The 17,771-nt window shown below is 47.5% G+C and overlaps 1 protein-coding gene across 1 annotated transcript; it reads right to left on the bottom strand.

Moving 5' to 3' along the window:
* Positions 1-4,417: 4,417 nt before the first annotated feature.
* Klk4 (kallikrein related peptidase 4) lies at positions 4,418-8,837 on the bottom strand. Its single transcript, XM_076926523.1, has 5 exons — positions 8,797-8,837; positions 6,684-6,944; positions 6,194-6,444; positions 5,974-6,110; positions 4,418-5,020 (listed from the first exon to the last, which is right to left on the bottom strand). The coding sequence occupies exons 1-5, from the start codon at positions 8,835-8,837 to the stop codon at positions 4,868-4,870; spliced, it is 843 nt and encodes a 280-aa protein (XP_076782638.1). The 3' UTR covers positions 4,418-4,867.
* Positions 8,838-17,771: the final 8,934 nt, after the last annotated feature.

Below are 17,771 nucleotides of genomic sequence, written 5' to 3'. Positions count from 1 at the left end.
GCTCTGTCCCCAACCTCCAAGAACCCAGAGGAAGCAGGGATCCCAGGCGCTCTAACTTGGACAGTGTCTTAGAAACTAGTTCTCAGATCTGAGGCCTGGATCAGACCTCTGCCAGGTCTGCTGTTGTGTGGACCCCGGATTCCACCTGAGACATACTGGAAGGTCCACTCAACCCAGAGCCACAGAGGAACAACTGAACTCAGAGCGTCAGACAACATATCCTGAGATATTCTAGAGAAGACACTGCACCCAGAACAGCAGACACCTAGCTGGACTACTACCTTGGAGGCACCATATCCTGAGGCATCCTAGAGGTACCACTGTAATCAGTGCAGCTGGAAAAGATCACAGAGACATCTGGACCCCTAGGAGATCAGACACAAGCTAGAACTGGAAAGACAGGCTTCAGTCAGAGACAGCAAGTACAGGCAGCACTAGAGTTAACCAGATGGCAAAAGGCAAGAGCAAGAACGTAAGCAACAGAAACCAAAGTTACATGGCATCATCAGAACCCAGCTCCCCCATCAGAACAAGCCATGAACACCCCATCACACCAGAAAAGCAGGAATCAGAATTAAAATCACTTCTCATGATGATGATAGAGGGCTTTAAGAAAGACATAAATAACACTCTCAAAGAACTTAAGGAGAGCACTGGTAGACAGATAGAAACCCTTAAAGAGGAAACACAAAAATCCCTTAAGGAATTGCAAGAAAGGGCTGGAGAGATGGCTCAGTGGTTAAGAGCACTGACTGTTTTTCCAGAGGCCATGAGTTCAATTCCCAGCAACCATATGGTGGCTCACAACCATCTGTAATGGGATCCAGTGCCCTCTTCTGTGTATCTGAAGACAGCTGCAGTGTACTCATATAAATTAAAAAAAAAATACATCTAAAAAAGGAATTGCAAGAAAATACAACCAAATGGGAAAAGGAATTAAACAGAACCATGCAGGATCTAAAAATGGAAGTAGAAACAATAAAGAAATCACAAAGGGACAATACCCTGGAGATAGAAAACCTAAAAAAAAGATCAGGAGTCATAGACACAAGTATCACCAACAGAATACAAGAGATGGAAGAGAGAATCTCATGTGCAGAAGATACCATGGAAAACATTGACACAACTGTCAAAGAAAATGCAAAATACAAAAAGCTACTAACCCAAAATATACAAGAAATCCAAGACACAATGAGAAGGCCAAACCTAAGGATAATAGGTATAGATGAGGGGGAAGACTCCCAACTTAAAGGACCAGTAAATATCCTCAACAAAATTATAGAGGAAAACTTCCCTAACCTAAAGAAAGAGATGTCCATAAATATACAAAAAGCCTACAGAACTCCAAATAGTTTAGACCAGAAAAGAACTACTTCCCACCATATAATAGTCAAAACATCAAATGTACAAAACAAAGAAAAAATACTAAAAGCAGTAAGGGAAAAAGGCAAAGCAACATATAAAGGCAGACCTATAAGAATTACACCAGACTTCTCACCAGAGACCATAAAAGCCAGAAGATCCTGGACCGATATCATACAGACCCTAAGAGAACACAAATGCCAGCCCAGACTACTATACCCAGCAAAACTCTCAATCATTATTGATGGAGAAACCAAAATATTCCATGACAAATACAAATTTACACAGTATCTCAACACAAATCCAGCACTTCAAAGAATAATTGGTGGAAAACTCCAACACAAGGAGGGAAACTACAACCTAGAAAAAGCAAGAAAGTAATCTTCCAAAAACCCCAAAAGAAGATAGTTACACAAACATATCTCCACGGATGTTAGCCCAAAAGCTTGGATTAGCAAAGACTCAACCCACAGACCACATGAAGCTCATGAAGAAGGAAGACCAAGAGGGGATGCCTCAGTTCTACTAAGAATGAGAAACAAAAATGCTCAAGGGAGCAAATAGGGAAACAAAACATGGAACAGAAACTGAAGGAGGGGCCATCAGGAGACCATTGCACCTGGGTATTCACCCCATGTACAGCCACCTAAGCTAAACACTGTTGTGGATGGCTGGAAGTGCATAATATGAGGAACATGATATAGCTGTCTCCTTAGAGGTCAGCCAAAGACTAATACACCCAGAGGACGATGCTCACAGTTAACCACTGATATGATCAGGGGTTTCCCAATGGAGAATTTAGTGAGAGGACTGAAGGAGCAGAAAGGGTTAGTGACCCCAGGTGGAAAGCAACAATACCAAACAACCAGAGCCCCCCAGGGTCTAAACCACCAGCCTGGGAACACATAGGGAGGGACCCAAGACTCCAGAGGTATATGTAGGGAAGGATAGCCTTGTCAGACATAGGTGGGAGAGGAGTTTCTTGGTCCCATAAAAAAAAATGAACACACAGTGGGGGGGGGGAATGTGAGGGCGGGGAGGGGATAGTGAGGGGGGTAGGTGCAGTCACTGCCTCATAGAAGCATGAGGAGGGGGATGGGTTAGGAGGTTTCTGGGTGGTGGGAGGAAGTCGGGTAAGGGGATAAAATCTGAAACGTAAATACTACAACCAATTTTAACAAGCGAAAAAAAAAAAGTCTTCAGAACCAACATCTTTTAAAAAAATGTCAGCCCCCCTGGGGGTGGGAAATTTTTTTTTCTTGATACTAAAACTTGTTCTGAGAATTGTATATTGCAGAATACCCAGCCTTGGTGTATCTACTCATCAAGCATACTGAGCAGACCTGCCCAAACCTCCGATGTCCTGGAATTCCATCTGGATTCAGTGAAGACACAGCATCAGAGGCTTATCAACTTACTCTTCCCCCTACCCCTCTTCTAAAATCTCAACGCCTTAATCAGCTTGAAGAAGTTAAAGGAGAGTCAGCGCCCCTATTCCCTGAGCTTGGGGACTAATGTGGTTAATAATGGTCTGTCTTTCTAGGGAAAAGTAGTGGTTTTGTTGGAACAGGGGGGATTAGCTAGGACTTATTGTATAGCCATAACCTATTGGTAGAAATCTGTATAATTATTATCAAGATGAAGTTATAATTTCTTAAATGATACAAAATTTACTTTGATTTCAAATTTTAAAAAAAAATCTGCTAGGTTGTCTTCTAACCTGGGGTGCCATTTTTAAATCTCCCTAGAATTCCTGACACTTGAGCTGGTTACATTCTGCAACGTCAGCAGTCTTGGTAGGTGTGTGTGTGTGAGAAATTATATGTTCTACAGACAGAGAATGCACCGTTTCACAGATGCTCTGGGAGCAGAGTGTGCTGATTACACCGTGTGAATCATTTGCACACACCCACTCATTTCTATCTTGGCTGTTCTTTCTGTTCTCCAAGTCATGGTGAAAATCTTCTGTGACAAGGAACTTGTTGGTGCTACCTTTAGTAACTTACTCCACATTTTATATAGCTGAGAATGTGTCAATGACACATAAAACATTTTGATAGTCGGGTGTGGTGGCATACACCTGTCGTCCCAGCACTTAGAAGGTGCGGGCAGGAGGATCAGAAACTTAAGATCACCCTTAGCTGCATAATGAATTCCAGGCCAGCCTGGGTGAATATAATTCTGTTCCAAAGCACAACAAAATAAAGGACAACAAGACTAAACACATAAGTAAAAGGTGGACAAAATTTTTATACTTCCTTTAGAGGTACATTCACAAATCAATCAATCAATCAATCATCAATCTATTTATCTGGATTGTTTGTTTGTTTGGGATTGGCCTTGAACTCTTGATCTCCCTACCTCAGTTTGTATTACAGATATGTGATATACACCACTTTGTCGGCATAATTTATTAAGGAGGAGCTTAATGGCAGCTCTTCCTACAATGGGTGCTGAGTGTGTCCCCATCTCTGGATCCCACAGCAGCATCTTAGATTATTCCCATCATCCTGATACAGCTGCAAAGAAACATTCTTAAAGTATGAGAAAGAAGACACAAATGGGCTGGAGAGACGGCTGAGTGGTTGAGAGCAGTGGCTGCTCTCGCAGAAAATAGGGGTTGGATTCCCAGCAACCATGTCCAGTGGCTCACAGCCCCCTACAACTCCAGCTCCAGGGGAACTGCTGCCCTCTTCTGGTCTCCATGGTCACTGTACTTACACAAGTGTGTGTGTGCTTCTATACATGCATGTGCACGTGTGTGCACACATTCATACACACAAATACACATAAATAAAAACAAGGAGCAAATCTTAAAATCAAAAGACAAAACCAAAAGCAGACCAATTATAACAGAAGCTGTAAAGCTGGAAATCCCCCTTTTGGAAATGAGAGGACATCACAGAACGGGTGTCTCTTAACATCACTGACACAGGCTGCTGCACAAAGAGCCAGGGGCCTCCTGGTTTACATTCTCGCTGCACAGATAGGAAGAGGAAAAGCTGTGTGTTGGAATATCACATGAGTGGAAAGGGATGAAAGAGGATGCTTCAAACAGAACTGAGGTCTTTTATTTGTGGTTCCCTGAGGAGACACTAGGTGTTTGGGGGGTGGGGTAGGAGGGACAAACCTAGCAGTACAAAGACAAGGCTGGGTCAACACTGGGCTACCAGAGGACACTGCACACAGAGGAATATACAGGTGGGTTCCACTCCTGTGTCCCAGGAAGGAGGTTGTAGCATGGATTCCTGAGCCTGAGAGAGGTTGTTGTGATCTGAATCCTTGGGTCTGAGAGAGAAGATTGGAGTCTGGATTTGTGAGTCTGAGGGAGGAGATTGGAGTCTGGACTTGTGAGTCTGAGGGAGGAGATTGGAGTCTGGACTTGTGAGTCTGAGGGAGGAGGCTGGGGCCTGAATCTGTAGATCTGAGGGAGAAGGACTGGGAACAATCCTGAGTCTCAGGTCTCCTCATCAGGCTTCATGTGGATGGTGTAGTCAGTCCATAGCTAGCTTGTCTGAATGGTGGTCTGGATCCAGTTAGTGAACTTGCAGAGATTGGTGTAGACACTTGGTACGCCAGGCTGCCCGCACTCTCCTTGTCCCAAAGACACGAGCCCTTGTAGGGATCTGTTGCACACTATGGGACCCCCAGAGTCCCCCTAAAAAAGAGATAGAGTGAGAGGAAGGGGAGAGGGAGGCGAAGAGGGAAAAGGAGAGGGGGAGGGAAAGAGGAGAGGGAGAGGGAACCCAGGAGAGCATGAGCAGAAGATACACGTGAAGTGTCAGAGCATCCATATAAGTAATCATGGTAGACAGAGACAGAAGGAAACCAGCCACATGCCCTGAGGCCTCATGAACAGGAACCCTGTGTCCACACAACTGGCTGCTCTCCTGGGGCTTGTTGCTTGCCCTCTGTCTCCTTCACGACTTGCTTTTCTGCCTCTGTGTCTTTTTGTGTTCTCTGTGTGTATATGTCACTTTTGTTTTTACTTTTTCTCAGAATGGCTATTTCTGCTTCTTCCTAGATCTACTTAGTGGGTTTTGTTTGTTTGTAGTGCCGGAAGCAGAACCCAGTGCCTTTATTGAGGTGCTCTACCCCTGAGCCACGCCCCCGCTCCTCGCTGTGGGGGCGGGGTTTAGGCAGGTGTTTGGCACTGGTTTATATTCCTAGTCTCTTTTCACATTTTATTTTGAGGCATACTCTCACTAAGTTGTCCAGGCTGGATCTTCCTTCTCGGCTTCCTGAGTAGCAAGGGTTATAGGTTTGAACCACCACTCCTGGCTTCTGGGTCTCTGCGTTTCTGCCTTCCTGTTCCCCTCTCCTCCCCTCTCCCTCTTCTCTCTCCTCTGTCTCCCCTCCCCCATTCTTCTTTTCCTTTTCCTCCTCCTCTTCTTCCCCCTCTTCCTCCTCCTTCTCTTCTTTTTGAGACAGGGTCTCACTCTGTATATCTGGCTGGCCTTGAACTCAAAGACATCACCTGCCTGCCCTGCTGGGATTAAAGGTGTGCACCCCCACACCTGGATCCCCCTCTTCTCACAGTCCATCATGTGTCTCAGGTATACCTTTTGCACCTCCCTGCCTCGTCTCTGTTCCACCCTCCCTGTGTCTTACATTGCACGTGTCCTTTCCGTCCTGTCCTCCTCCAGCGCAGAACATGCTGAGGTGGTACACAGGGTCATAGAGCAGCCGGCAAGTCTCCTCTGACGCCACTGAGAGATTCACACACTGCAGGAGGCTGGGCTGTTTCCCTGGGTCACACAATGAAGGGTCAGTTTATTTTGGCTGTGTGGGGAACTTCTCAGAGAGGGCAACCCTGTTCCCGGAAGCTCACCATTCTTTAGTCGACCCCAACCAGAAACTAGGCAGGTCTCCCCAGGAGTAGGGCACTGAGAAGCCACAGGGATGCGCCTGATGGTGTTAGACTCCATCACTGATTCGTTCAGCTTGATGAGCATGAGATCATTGGCAAAAGAAGGATCATTGTAGTTCGGGTGCTGGATGGAGAGGTGGGCCTCTAATATCCGGCTGCCAGGCTCTTGGGAGCCATCCAGGTTGTGCAGGCCCAGTCCCACGATGTAGGATCTGAGGATCACCCAGCAGGTGAGCTATACAGTGGCACCTGTGTCTCCCATCTCATCCTCCAGCTTAAAGCAATAGTGACCTGCTTTGCCTTTCCCTTCCCACTAGACTGTCCTGGTCCTCGAGGTTTGGGCTCCCCTCACATGTCAGTCAACACTGCGGCCACTTGCGCGCCCCCTGCAGGCCGAGTATGATATTGCACCCTCTCCCCTTAGCATCCTGCCCTACCACCCCCCACTCACTCCTGTAAGCAGTGTGCTGCTGACAGCACCCACTGCGGATGCACCAGGACTCCCGAGCAGAAAAAACCATTGTCTTCTGAGAACAGTGCCGCCTGCCAGGGTTGCGAGTGTGGGAGGCAGTCCTGGCCTTGTATGATCCGGCTGCTGACACTTGAGGCCGAGGATCCTAGGGATGGAGTCAGGATTGGGAGGTATGGGGTGTGGAGCAGGGGTGTTTCAAGGCTTCTGGGATGGGAGCAGGGTCCGAAGGAGAGCTCAGAGCTATGGGGAAGATGTTTAAGTGAAGGGATGTAATCAGAGGTTGCACTGTGTGTGTGTGTGTGTGTGTGTGTGTGTGTGTGTGTGTGTGCGCGCGCGCGCGCGCGATGGTCGCAACTGGAAACAAACTATGAATCCTGAATTAGAGTTCTTTCCCACAGGGTCTGATAGAAGGGGAGTGGTTAGAGCCTCAGGGCAAGGCCAGCGTAGGGAAACAGTTCAAGAGGTAGGACTAGGAATCCTAAGGGTAGGATATCAAAGTTAAGGACTTGCTTAAGAGTGTGGGGATGGAATCAAGGTTTTAGAGTCTGGGCCATTGCTGGAGACGGGTTCAGGATACAGCCTGGAGGTAAGATTTAGTGCAGGGGTTTGGTCAGGGCTTCAGAGGTGGAGCCAGGGCTGGGGACAGGATGAAGGCTCAGGACCAGGGAGGCTTTGAGAGCAGAAATGTGGCTGAAACTTCCCAGGTCCCAGGGGAGGTGTCATGGAAAAGGGGAAGGAAATTGCTTTGAAGGTGGGTGGTCAGGGCAAGAGTCTGGACTGGGCTCAGGCAGGTGCACCCTAGCAGGGTGTCCATGTAGAGACGCTGGTCTCTGCCTCCTGAGAAGGATTAATGTTCACCATATAAGCTGGGCAGTTCAGGGGGCAAGATTCTATTTTGGTAATGTGGGAATATCTGGGGACAGGAAAAGAGGCTGGACCAGGGTTCTTAGGAGCAGAGTATGAGGACAGGTATATGAGTTAAGCTTCAGGGTTCATAAAGGTCAAAGTCAGAGCGAGGAGAATTACCATAAAGGGGCTGGCAGAGTCAGGACTGGATGGTGATTCAGGACATAGGACATGGGACTAGTCTCCAGTCACCAAGCAACTGGTGCCTGGAGTGGACCGAGAACTTCAGGGTGGAGAACTTCAGGGCTCAGAGGGATGGGGTCAGGGTTCAGAGGGGTGGAGTAGGGCTCAGAGGGTTGGAGTCAGGGCTCAGGGAGGTGGGGTCGGGGCCCAGAGGGGGTGGAGTCAGGGCTCAGAGGGGTGGAGTCAGGCCCCTTGGGAGGAGTTAAAGCCAGGGGCCTCCTTAGGCTGGGAGCCAGGATCAGCACACTGGATGTAGGGTCAGGAGCGCGGGTCAGTTTGGATTCTCAGGTTGGTCTTCAGGACCCAGGAACGAACCATTTCTCTCTCACACACAGTCATGACTCCAGGGGCTGCTCAGCTTTTGTGGTACAACTGTTCTTCCACGCACCTCCCCACAGGCACATCCAGCCACAGCCCGTTCAGCCAGACAACATCATTATCACAGAGGGGCAGAGTGCTGACTTAGCATGCACAAAGCCTTGGGTTTGAATCCCCGCCCCACAGCGCCACAAAAACTGGGCATGGTGGTGCACACCTGTAACCCCAACACTTGGGAAGTAGAGGCAGAAGGATCGGAGGTTTAAGGTTGTTCTTGGCTGCTTAGTGAATTCAAGGCCAGACTGGACTAAGTAAGACTCTTGAAAAATAAAGAAGTGGGCCAGGTATCAACTGTAGCACTCAGGAGACAGAGACAAGCTTACTTCTGAAAGTCTGAGATCAGCCTGTTGTACATAGGGAGTTTAACAGAAAGAATCATTTAGTCACTCAGGAGCTGGTCACAGAGCCCATCTTCCCCTTAGCGGCACAAACTGTCGCTCATTCTCAGGACCTGTCACACTTTACAGCCATGGCCACACACCAGTCACATCAGACTGCCACAGACTGCCACATCAAACAGTCAGAAGCAGTAGGACACCGAGTCATGCTGCTGGCTGTCACTGTTCCCTCAGGCACACGCCATGACACACACATTCAGATACCTGTGACCTGAAGGATGAGGTACCCCAGAAACCAGCCCCAGGGCGTTCGTGCAGTGACCATCATGTTGGCTCCTGGAAATGAAGACAAGTGAATCTGGACGGTAGTATTACTCGCTGTCTCCCCGTAATCTCTCCTTTCCCTTTTCCATTTGTGGGATGTGACTGGGCAGGGGGGAGGGGAGTAAAAACAAGGAGAGAGAAGAAGAGGAAGAAGCATCTATCTGGGGACAGGGGTGTGTATGGAGAAATGGAGGGATAGAGCTTCACTTAGGACAGACAAAAGACCCTGACAGAGCGTTCAAGAGATCTATCTGGCTGGAGGCAGCCTTAGAGGCAGCGTCCAGAGCCAGAGGTCCAGGGAATGCAGGGATGCTTCTAAGCAGAGAGAATGAGAGAAAGAGCAGAAAGCTTCTCACCTGCTGCCTCTGAGCTCCGGATTGGATTCTGCTAAGCTGAGCTGAGCTGAGCTGAGCTGAGCTGAGCTGAGCTGAGCTGAGCTGAGCTGAGCTGAGCTGATTTGCCACCCACAGGGGCCCCCACAGGGCTTATAAGCTTCCTCAGCTGGGGCTGGCCTGCCCCCCAGGGGACACGTTCCATACGTCAGGTGCTGCAGACTCCAGCTCAAAGCCTTCAGGTTACCTCTATGCCAGGTGGAGTCTGGGGCACAGGGAGGGAACAGTGTCCAGACCCCAGCCTCCCTGGCCTATTTTCTTCCCCTCCTTCGTCCCCCCTCATGTTCTTTCCTTTATTCTTTCTCTCAGGCTCCTTTTACTCACTAAATGAAATTTCTCCTACCTCATTCTCCTAGCCTTCCTCTGTATGCCCTGCCTGTGCGGCCTCTGAAACCTGCCCCAGCATCAAATCCAGCCTGCATCTGGTACTTCCTTGGAAATCTTATCTGTGATCCACCTCTCCACCTTCCTTTTCCCTATGCATAGGCTCCGGATCAGCATTACCCCATGCTCAGCCTGAGCTCAGATAAACCTGCACACAGATCCTCCCTCTGCAGGAGTCCTGGTGCAGAAGCTCCTAGGAACGAGGATGTGACAGAGGCACCCCTTAGTCAACACAATTGGTGGCTCTCATGCTTGGAGCTCTAGATCAGGTCAGGGACTAGGAAGAATGATGTCTCCATGTTCCTGGGACTCTTATCCCAGTGAGCAGGGGGAGATGTACAATCCAGAAAACAGAGGAATCAAGAAATAAATGGTAGTTGGTAGTGTCTGAGACAGATAATTATGAGGAAGAGTGGGGACCATGCAAGTGAAATTGCAGCAGAAGCCATCCTGGTCTGTGTCCGTGGATGACATTCCCATGGGGAGCAAGGCAGACCAGGCAGCCTTCAGAAATGGCTTAAATATCAAGGTTCAGTAGTAGAGGAAGTGACATGACTTGTTTACTTTGTAAAATCACTTTTGATGAGGAATGACAGAAGTAGGGATTGAAGGGAGGATCTTGACTGGGAAACTGCTGGGATTCAAGTGGGAGATGCAGTGGCCAAGAGGGAAATGCTGGGGTCTGGTGGGAGATGCTGGGGTTCAGTGAGAGATTCTGGGGTCTGGTGGGAGATTCTGGGGTTCCAGTGGAAGATGCTGGGGTTCTGGCGGGAGATGCTGGGGTCTGATGGGAGATGCTGGGGTCTGATGGGAGATGCTGGGGTTCTGGTGGGAGAGGCTGGGGTTCTGGCGGGAGATGCTGGGGTCTGATGGGAGAGGCTGGGGTTCTGGTGGGAGAGGCTGGGGTTCTGGTGGGAGATGCTGGGGTTCAGGTGGGCATGCTGGGTGCATCAGGTCTCATAGGTACATACTGTGATTGGCCAGTCCAGTCCTGATGACAGAAAGGCCAGCTAAGGCAACGAGCAAAGAGGTGGGTGGTGCTTTTCTGTCTTCTCACTGGGCCAGGTGGAGGTGACCTAGAGTTATGGACATAGGCAGTGGGGACATTTCTGGTCTCACATGTTGGGGTTATTTGCACTAAGATGGGAATCCACTTCAGAGACAAGGAGGGACAGGTGTGAACCAAGAGAACTGGGACACACCAAACCACAGAAGGATGTGAAGGCTCAGAGAGATGGAGACTTGGAGATCTGCAAGTGCATTGACCCACTGACCCACTGAGCCATCTTGGGCTCCTATTAAACTCTTTCTGAAACAGAGTCACTCTATAGCTCAGGGCAGCCTTGAGTCCCAGATAATCCTGCCTCAGCTCCCTAACTGCTAAGACAGCAGTTTTGTGACAACACACACACACACACACACACACACACACACACTGGCTTTACACACTCTCCCTGGCATGCTTTGTGGTATGGAATTTACCAATTGAAGGTGTCATTTTAGATTTTGAAGTGTTTTGGATTTGCTGACTTACAACCTGTGATCCATTTCTTTTTTGATGATATTGTAGAATAGAGAGGTCTGTGGACTTTGTTTTACAGATTAAAAAAAAAAAATCAACTGAGGCACAGAGAGACAAGTGAATCCTGAAAGTCAGATAAAGGCTGAAGCTGGAGGGATTTATATGATGAACAGAACAAGACAATGACCTGGGTGGATGCTGGATGGTGAGAATGTGGCAAAGTCAGACGTCAAGAAACGTGGGCACCAGGGTATAGTAATAATAATAATAATAATAATAATAATAATAATAATAATAATATACAATAAATAATAAATACATAATAGTATTATTATAAGTAATAATATCATTTATAATATTATATAAGCACAATATTAATAACATCACTATAAATAAATATTAGATTCTACAATATTATACTGTATATTATTATAATAAAATATGTATATTAGAAATAATAAATGTATAAAATATACATGATATTGTTATAAACAATACTATTATAATAAATAATTAATAATACCATTAGTAGTAATAACAACTCAAAAATAGAATGGAAGACTAACATTTCTAGATCACCTACCCTTTTGTATGTGTTGTTAGAATTGTTTTATAAACATCACCCTGAGAAGCCCAGAATTATGCCCAACTATGTAAACAGGAGACAGATACACAGAGAAACCAAACTAGCCCAAGGCCACACAGCCGAATGGCAGTAAACTTGAGACTTCTAGCTTGAGAGCAAAGTATGTGGTGGTTTGAATACACTTGGTCCAGGGAGTGGCACTATTAGGAGGTGTGGCCTTGTTGGAGGAAGTGTATAACCTTGGAGATGGGCTTTGAGACCTTCCTCCTAGCTGCTGGAGGATAGTCTTTTCCTGAGTGCCTTCCAATCAAGATGTAGAACTGTGAGCAACTCCTGCACCATGCCTGTCCAGACACTGCCATGCCCCTGCCTTGATGATAATGGACTGAACCTCAAAGCCTATAAGCCAGCCCCGATTAAATGTTGCCTCGGTCACGGTGTCTGTTTACAGAAGTAAAACCCTAACTAAGACAGTGTGTATTGATCACGCTCTTACATTGCTTTTCAGGAAACTGCAGTTGCAGTGTTTGATAGATGTCCTCCTACAGGGACACAGACTATGGGGAGCCCAGGGCACACCCAGGCTGGACATCTCTCACCTGAGCCATCTTCCTTTAATCTTATGTACAGATGAGGTGCAGCCTGGCCAGGGAAAAACCAGAGACACCAAGGTTGGGTTGAAATGGGGTGCCAGGCAGAGCCTACTCCTAGTAAAACTGGAAAAACAGGTCCTTGTGTTGCAGGCAGGTGAGCTAGGCTGCTTACTGGGGAGACTCCTCTATTTTAGAACCCCAGGCCTTTCTGGCTGGAGTTCTGCCAGGGGCCCAGGCAGTGTCAGGGGACCTGTTACATTTTCCTGCTAAGCCTTCAAAACAGCTGAGGGTTGAAGCAGACAGAGCTTCAAGGGAAAAGGCAGGTGCCGTCCCGGCTTTATTTAATGGCAAGAAGCTGTCTTAGGACTTGCTACCTTCCCTAAAGACCAGGGTTTTCTGTCCTAAGTATGGACAAAGGATGAGGGAGCCAGTGAGAAAATCCACAGAGCTTCCAAGGAGAAGCCAGGACAAAGTTGGGGCAATCTCCAGGATTAAGTGAAGATGAGGAGATTTTGGAGGAGATCAGTTCAGGAGTCTCAATTAGCTAGAGGAGAGGGTCTGGTCTGGAGCGGGCACAGAGAACGTAGCTGGACCCCAACAGTGAGACAGACAGCTGGAGGTGGGGAGCTGAGGGCTGAATTGCGTGAGAAAAGATGGGTACCAGTAAGTACCACCACAACCAACTCAGAGGGGACCACTGCTGCTGCTGAGACGCAGCTCAGTGGTGGAGCACAGACATCAAGCAAGCAGACCCGGGTTCTATCCTAGTCGCTCCCCAGAACAGTGTATTACTGAGGTGCTTCAACTTAAAGTCATAGTGAGAGCCTGCTATCTCAAAGTACAAAGGAAAGAGAGGCCTTGGCATGTGGATCAGTGGTAGAGCCTTTGCCTAGAATCTACCAGTGAGGGGCTGGGGACATGTCTCAGGGGTAGAGTACTTTCCTAGTGTGCTTGAGGCCCTGGGATGCGTCCTGATAACCATGGGGGAAAAATAAAAATGTTTGAACAGAATGAAAATCTGAGCCACCTTGGAGGTGTCCTGGGGTCTTCATTTTGACTCCACCATGACCTTGAGAAACTAGAGTGCTCAGTTCTGTTGTCATTACTGAATCTGGACTCTTAGCACCCTGGTTAACAACTCTACTGGCCAATAGTAAAAGATGGTTCTTCTCTTAGGGTGAAACCTTGGTGTGTGTGTGTGTGTGTGTGTGTGTGTGTGTGTGTGTGTGTGTGTGTGTGTGTGTCTATCTCTATCTCTGTCTATATTATATCTATATCTATTTATCTATCTATATAAATATATTTTTTATGTATGTGAGTACACTGTAGCTGTCTTCAGACACACCAGAAGAGGGCATCAGATCCCATTACAGATGGTTGTGAGCCATCATGTGGTTGTTGGGAATTGAACTCAGAACCTCTGGAAGAGTTTCAGTGCTCTTAACTGCTGAGCCATCTCTCCAGTCCAGTTTCTATACTCTTTCTGATAGGGAGAGGGAAGCTCCCTCCACCCCCAGCAGGCTTCATGTTGCTCACGGTTTCCCCTAAGTTTGTGTAAAAAACATCAGGTCCCTGGGGTCTCGCTTGCATCCCTTCCACACACATCTGGCCTGCACTTTACTATCCCGTTGTTTCTGCTGCTGTTCTAATCGCACACCAGCCTGAGAACGGTCAGGAGGTTTTGAATCTAAGCCCACACATCTCTCAGGATCGAGTCCACGCATTTCCATGAATGGCTTTGTCTATCTTCAGAGTGCCGAGCCCAGGGGCATATGACAGTTTTTACCATGTTTTTGTTTCGTGTCTAAGCTTTTTGACCCCAGCAGAATGGAGGGAGGGAGAGAGTGGAGAGAGAGTGGAGACAGGCAGAGGCATGGCAGTAAAGGAGATTAGAACAAGAAAGTCACAAAATAATTAAAAACAGGCATCTCCATTGTCTTAGGGTTTCTATTGTTGTGAGAAAAGACTTGGACCAGAAGGAGAAAAGGGTTTATTTCACCTTATAACTTTCAGGTTACATTTTATCACTGAGGGACCTTTAGGGCAGGAGCTGAAGCTGAGGCCTGGAGAAGCCAGCTGGCGTGTTCCTCCATGGCCTCTAATGTGTGTGCTATGGTAAGCTCTTTGGTGCCTAGAAGATTTTGAGCCCCAGCAATCTGCTCCTGAGCTTCACTCTGTTACAGAGACTTAGGTTCTGCTTTGATCTGTTTGTGACTGTGCCCTGGTTCTTCCCTATTTTGACCTGACTGGAGCCCCCAATATGGCACTATCTTCTAGATTGATTACATCCACAGTGGTGTGGACAGCACTTTGTCCTTACCAGGATAAATAGTTTTTCTGGCTTGCCTCTTCTATAAGTAAATGCCTCTGCCAAAATGAACATCCAGGTACTTACAGCATTCCTTATCCACCCCCTTACTCCAAAAGAGTAAGAGATGCTATATGGCATCCACATAGCATCGCTTCTGACCAGACAACCTGCTTCACAGCTAAGGGAATATGGCAACAGGCACATGCTCATGGAATCTGCTAGACTTACTATGCCCCATACCATACTGGAACAGCTGCATTGGTCGAGCAATGAAGTGGGCTTTTAAAGATTCAGCTAAAATACCTCATGGGCGGTAATAACCTGGAGGGCTGGGGCAAGCTTCTCCGGAAGGCTGTGTATTTGTCCAGTGTATGGTGTGGTTTCCCCCACAGCCAGGATTTATGGGTCCAGCAATCGGGACATGGAAATGGAAGTGGCTCTCATTATCACTGCTAGTGACTGAGGAGGAACTTCCTGTTCTCACAACCTGAGGTTCTGCAGGCTTAGAGGTTTTAGTTTCAGAAGAAGCAATGCTTCTGCCTGGGGACACAGCACACAGCTCACTGAGTTGGAAGTTAAGAGTTTCCTCCTGGCTGTTTTGAGATCTTGGTGCTCTTGAGTCAACTGTCTAGGAAAGGTGTAACGGTATTAGCAGAAGTGATATACCCAAGGCTACCAGCGGGAACTAGGCTGCTTCTTCATTATGCAAATAAGGAAGAACATGTCTGGAGGGTAGAGGAGATCTTTCAGGACACCTCTTGGTGTTACTATGTTCTGTGATTTAGGTCAGTGAGAAAGTACAATGACCTGATCCAGGAAGGGTGATAAATGACCCAGACCCATCAGGAATGGAGATACGGGTCATCCCTCCAAGAAAGGAACCAGACCTGCTGAGGGATTTGCTGAGGGTCGAGGGAATACAGAATGGGTAAATACAGGAAGGTAGTTATAAACATCTGGAAAGACGTCGTGGCTAGTGTCACAAAGGAGGACTGTAACTGGAAGGGTTTGTCTTATTTGGAGGGAATATGTGTGTGTATACAGTAAGTAGATATTTGGGATTTTATTTAATGCAGCATCAATTGAGACAATGTTAGAGGTTAAATGTGATAGACCTCTGATGTCATATTTAAATTATGAGACATTAGACTTCCTCAGAGAAGGTTGCTATAGAACATTGGATTCTGAGTGAAAAAAAAAAAAAAAGAAATAAAGAGGAAGGAGCTGACTGCTTCTAGGTGAGGTGGAGGAGGCTGACTGTAGATAAGAGGGAGGGCACAGCCTGAGGCACAGACATCTGGGGGACTTCAGGGACCCAGACCTAAGCCATGTGAGGAGAGGAATCAGGTACAGCAGCCACGATGGCAAACGGTTAGAAAAAAAAAAAGGGCGAGTAACCAGAATGTCTGGATTATATAGGGAAGCGACTCTGGGGGAAGAGCAGCCCAGCCCCTGGGTAAAGGGCAGGAAATGACAGCCATACCCTGTAACTGATAGGGACTGAGGGACCCAGGTCCACTTTGATATATTAAATGGGTACCTCAGCCATCTGTCCTGGGGTTGAGACCTAGCAGACCCCAGATGCCACTCATTGGAGCTGTGAGATTGGAGTCTTCTCTGCTGGGTTTGATTGTGCTTTGGTGTGGTTGTTATTTGTTGTGACTTTGATCCTTCTCTTTTGGAGTAAGGACTCTTACTTGGCATCGTAGTGATTGAATGTATACAACCTGTGTTGCTGCCCCGGACACCAGAGTGAAGCTGGGGGAGTGGAGCCTGTAAATGGGGCAGCCTACAGTCTCACGCAATGGCCAACTTTATTCAGGGCATCAGACAGTTCCTACTTTGAGGGTATTCTGAGGGCTGAGCAAGGTGGTGTGAGCAAAGATCACATGCATTTAGGCTGTGTAGAGGAAAAGCTGCGCTTTGAAACACCATCTGAATAATGATACCAAGATGATGGGTAGTCTGAAGCAAACCCATTCCTTACTATCCCTGGGAGAGGCACGAAAGCACAGCCTAAGAGCAACCCGGGTGCGGGAGGAACAGAGGTCAGAAGACTTGTCTTTTACTTGGAGTTTCATATGAGTTTAAGCTATAGTTAAAGGATTGGGATTTTTAAGGAATTTTTGCAGGGGGCATTTTAAAGTAGGACCATATTTTTAGTATGAAATGAACATGAGACTTCAAGGAGCAAACCAGTAAGCGGCACCCTTCCCTGGCCTCTACATCGGCTCCTGCCCACCAGGTCCCTGCCCTGCTTGAATTCTTGTCCTGAATTCCTTTTATGATGGATTGTGATGTGGAAGTTCAGATGAAATAAACCCTTTCCTTCCCACATTGCCAATGGTCATGGTGTTTAATCATAGTAATAGAAACTCCAAATAAAACAAACATGGACTAATTACCACCACCACCATCTTCATCACCACCATCACTACCATCACAATCATCTTCCTCCTCCTCCTCCTCATCTTCATCCTCATCCTCATCATCACTATCTCATTACCATCACCGTCACCATTACCATGCCTTCCTCACTTCCTCCTCTCATCCACTGCTTGTTTTGTACAGGCACTGCTCTAGGCTCTTCATCCATGTTATTTGATTTAATCTTCACACATCCCGCGGGGCCAGAGCTATTGTTACCCCTTCTATGGAGATTAGGAGGAGGCAGGAGATGCCAGGCAGCCCTTCGTGGAGCCACATGGGAATTTTCGGTCTCTCTGCTTCCACTGTGCTGCACTGCCACCTTGTGGCCCCAGATGGACACACAGGGATGGTGGAGATGAACTGGAGATTCCCTGGGCCAGTTTCTCCAGGACGCAGCACCCTGCTTAGGCCGGGAACCCAGATGGGCTACTTTCACTCCAGCTTGAATCTTCTTGGCCAGGGAGGCCAAGGCAGGCTTTCCCAGGGGCCTGGTGCTCATTCATTCTAGTTGAATGGACAAGCTCCAGGTTCACTGAGGTCGAGTGTTGTCAGAACATGGTCCAAGAATGGAGTTGTGTGAGGGAGAATTCTGAGTGCTTATGAGAAAACTCCAAGAGCACAAGACACAGAATTACTCTTGGAACCTGTTTTCATGCCCTTCCCAGGTGTTGCTGATGGGAGTAAGTTTACTTCAGATTATTTGTTACTACTGACTACTGT

This window comes from Arvicanthis niloticus, chromosome 1, assembly GCF_011762505.2.
Source record: "Arvicanthis niloticus isolate mArvNil1 chromosome 1, mArvNil1.pat.X, whole genome shotgun sequence".
Classification (NCBI taxonomy): Eukaryota; Metazoa; Chordata; class Mammalia; order Rodentia; family Muridae; genus Arvicanthis; species Arvicanthis niloticus.
This window is presented reverse-complemented; position numbering and strand designations above follow the sequence as displayed.